The sequence below is a fragment of the Rhododendron vialii genome, chromosome 6a, assembly GCF_030253575.1.
Source record: "Rhododendron vialii isolate Sample 1 chromosome 6a, ASM3025357v1".
Taxonomy (NCBI): Eukaryota; Viridiplantae; Streptophyta; class Magnoliopsida; order Ericales; family Ericaceae; genus Rhododendron; species Rhododendron vialii.
The window spans coordinates 193,404-197,298 of record NC_080562.1 but is presented as its reverse complement, the minus strand read 5'-3'; the positions used below and the strand labels follow the sequence as shown (position 1 = coordinate 197,298).

The 3,895-nt window shown below is 40.8% G+C and overlaps 2 protein-coding genes across 2 annotated transcripts; both read left to right on the top strand.

Moving 5' to 3' along the window:
- The first annotated feature begins 1,204 nt into the window (after window positions 1-1,204).
- On the top strand, window positions 1,205-3,895 carry LOC131330763 (protein MIZU-KUSSEI 1). The gene has a single exon (XM_058364481.1). It carries the CDS (start codon window positions 2,805-2,807, stop codon window positions 3,264-3,266), a length of 462 nt encoding a protein of 153 aa, XP_058220464.1. The 5' UTR covers window positions 1,205-2,804; the 3' UTR covers window positions 3,267-3,895.
- LOC131330764 (protein MIZU-KUSSEI 1-like) lies at window positions 3,280-3,827 on the top strand. Its single transcript, XM_058364482.1, has one exon. It carries the CDS (start codon window positions 3,342-3,344, stop codon window positions 3,615-3,617), a length of 276 nt encoding a protein of 91 aa, XP_058220465.1. The 5' UTR covers window positions 3,280-3,341; the 3' UTR covers window positions 3,618-3,827.

The window sequence follows — 3,895 nt, the reverse complement described above, 5'->3', positions numbered from 1 at the left end:
TTTTAACAAACACAAAAGTGAGCATCTTTTAAAGACAAAATCCATTTCCTAGTCTAAACAGCAAAAAAATTCTCATCCTAAACAACAATTTTTTTTCTTGATTAGACTCTCATCAAAAAAATTTCCATTCTAAACAGCAATTTAGGCCACATTAATTTTTCCACAAGAAGACCCCAAGGAATTGATTTCGTGGACGGCTGATTGGTAGGTGTGCGGGACGGCTGATTGGTGGAGGAGCTTTGTGGGCACTGTTTTTTCTTTTCTTTTCTGGAGCTCTGAGGAGTGGGTTCTGCGGAGAGAAGGGGGGGGGGGATGGAGTGAGGGAGAGAGTATAACTATGGAGGAAGAGGGGAGAGAAGAGAGGAAACACGATGGAGAAGAGGAAAACTGGGTAGACATTCATGGAAAATAGGTTAGAATCAATGATTTAATCAAACGGTCGTAACCTATTGAAATTGCAATCCAACGGTTAGAGGGGTTCTCATATTTGTATGGGTAAAAAAAAAACCGCTCTGTTTTATAATATAGATTTTGTTTGTTGAAATGATTAATGATATATAAAGTGCTCAGTAAACCCTAGGGGGTTTAGCCAAGTATGCATGAGAAAGTTAACAAATATTTGTCTTCTATAAAGTCGCATGTTCGAATCTCACGAGGGCCAAACATTACAAACCTGGGGTCATTAGAAGATTTGTCCCGTCGTTAACTTCAGGATTGTAAGCGCAAATTGGCCAAGACATCCGATCGTATAATATAAAAAAAGTGCTCGTATAAGGGCCAAATCAAATGGCAGCTGTATGATCAATGAATTACAAGAAAACTTACGTTACAGTGGAGGAGATTCTATGATTCCGTTAGTGAGTGAGAAATAGGAATATCCAGTCAATTTCATTAACACTTTCTTATTCCCTTCTAGGCAGTCACATAATGATTGGCACTTATTTTCCATCACTGAGAATTATAGTCTCATGCTACCGAATATTTATGATTGTTTTTATGGTATGGCATGATAGCTACCGAATACTCCATTTATTAGTTTATATCTTTGCTTTGTAGTACTACTGTTTTATGATACAAATAATATCCAATATCCTATACTAGTAAATACAAAGTAGAATAGTTGGGCATTGATTAGTGTAAATTAAGAAAGCACTAATAAGTTGGTCAGAATTTGGCTTACATGCTTTGGGAGGGGGGAGGGGAAAACATATATACCTTTTACATAAAGTGGAAGAAGGTAGTGGAGGTGGTGGTGGTAGGCCAGCTTGGTTGGAATGAAATAGTGAATGAATGTATGATGGCCGGAGAAAAAAGCAGCAGTACTCATGAAGGCGTGCAAAAGGATTCAGATTGTCCAATTAACACACTAGCTAGTACGTTACGTTACACGTAGGTAGGGACTAGGGTGGATGTAAAACCTCCTTGATATCATATATATATACTCCTTACTATGTTAATGTTGGGGAAAACATGCACGGATCGATGGATTTCTTCATTCTGTTGAGTTTGGTTTCCATCTCCTATTTCTCATTTGGCGCCGATTCCAACATATGAAGTAACAAATATGCACTATAAGTTGCTGACAAAACTCCAGTCCCCTTATCTCTGAGTCCCCTGGACAAAAGGAAGAAAGGGGATGCAACAAAATTACTAATGTGACTGAAAGGAAAATCACATACGCGGTTCGCCACATTGCCATAACACCACAAGGTCAGAAATACACTTTTTATTCTTTGTATCTGACCTAGCGTACCGATAAACAAGAGAAGATTTTTAACGGGGGGGGGGGGGAGAAACAGTAATAATTTGTGACACGGAAAAAGTATAATGGTTACTTCTACTAACAAACAGTATACGCTACGCTAAGAGGTCTTGTACTGGTAACAAGTAGAAAACAGGCAACATGCATGCAGAGCAGATGTTATTTGGGGTGGGTGTGGGTCAATATCATTCCTTGTGCATGCTCAGTGCTCTATCATGTTCGTCCCCTGCTTTTAGTCTCATAATCTCTTCCTTTGTTGATCATGACATGAATACATTTGTCTGGAATATTCCACTTTCTCTGTTCTTATTCCATATCCTCATTCCTGACGTCTTCTTTGTTTTGTTTTCCTTAACTCACAGGAAATACTAGTGTGCACCTATAGCTATCCTCATTCTGCAGTACTTAATCTTATGCATCTAATTCACAAAGCATCAAAGAGTAATTTCCCTGTCAAACGCACACAGATTATTTATCTTAGCTCTAAGAAAGCCACCATGGAGAATGTCGTCCTTTGGAAAAACGTATATATCGTGGTCTTCTTCCACAGGGAAAGGCAGTCACTTTTTGCTGTCATGCGCTCCACTGCGAGTGCTTCCAAAAAAGTGGGGGTCCCACCAGCCTCATGGGCATGTGGAATTATTGCTCACGATTCCTCAGCCAAAGAAAAACACTTGGAATCTTTTTTCTTTTCTCTTTTTTATCAAAAATCACTTTATCTTTGGTCATGCCGTTTATAAAAAGCTACTGACATTGTGTCCATATAGCATTAGCTGCATTAGCAGCATTATCCTAGCTAAACAAAGGAAAATAATTATTGCAAGCAAAATTTTAGGAGTACAATGCTTAAAACTCAAGCCATATTTTAGTTTGAAATGAAACGACATCATAACAGTCAAGACTCAGTAGGAAAATAAGAAATTAAATTACCTTTTCTTGAATCCATCTATATATAGCTCCATAATCCCCATACATCTCCTCTTATGTGTCTGATGTGATCATCTTTCTTGCTACTGCTGCATACCCATCAAAACAAGGCAAGATGAGGATGATAGATTTGGGAAGCCAAAGAGGATCCCTAAACATGCACATGCATAAGAAGTTGATGGACACCCCAACCTCAATAGATTGTGGCAGGGAAGTAAGGTGTCTGCGTTCATTCCGGTCGCTCATGGAGTGTGTTGTCCCCTCCTGTTGTGGTCCCCAACCATCCTCAGACTCTCCTGATGCCAATTCTACCACTACAAGTTCTCATGCTTCCTCCAGTAGTAGTACAGTACTGAGAGGGACCTTCTTCGGATACAGGAATGGAAGAGTGAGCCTTTGCATCCAAGAAGACAGCAGATCAATTTCAAGCTCCTCCAGCCCTCTCTTGCTGTTAGAGTTTGGGGTCCCCACAGCCTTTCTTGCCAGAGAGATGCAGCATGGTCTGCTTCGGATTGCACTCGTAGAGTGCTGTAATGACCAATACAATCACAAAAGGTCAGATCGTGATGAGCAATGAGGTTACTACCACCATTCAGCTAATTCCGATTCTCCCCAAAATAATAGTAACATCTTGAAGGTGCCGGTGTGGTGCATGTACTGCAACGGAAGGAAGGTCGGGTTTGCAATGAGGCGCGAGTTGACCGTGGGGGACCTGGGCATGCTCAAGCTCATGTCATCGGTTTCAGTGGGCGCTGGGGTCCTGCCAGAGACCACTGGTACTGGTGGTGACCTCGTCATGTATCTTCGGGCCAACTTCCAACGAGTCATTGGATCTGCTGACTCTCAGTCCTTCCACATGATTAACCCGGATAACCTTGGAAACTCTGGCCAGGAGCTTAGTGTATTTCTTCTCAGATCAACAAATTAACACCACCACCCACCCACCATTGATCATTGCGTCATCTGAAGGGAAAAAAAGAGGATCATGAACTCGTGGTGCTCATGATTGTGCAGGAACATGTGGGCCTCAAGGCTTCATATCTGTGCTGACTTAACTAGAAAATATTCGCCGAGTATATATTAATACCAATCTCCACTTTCAGATCTGCCCGAAATAAGAACTCTACCATTAACTCTATACCTAACTTCTGTATAATCACTTAGTTCTCTGGTTGATATTTAACGATGTTGATATCTGCTTGATTA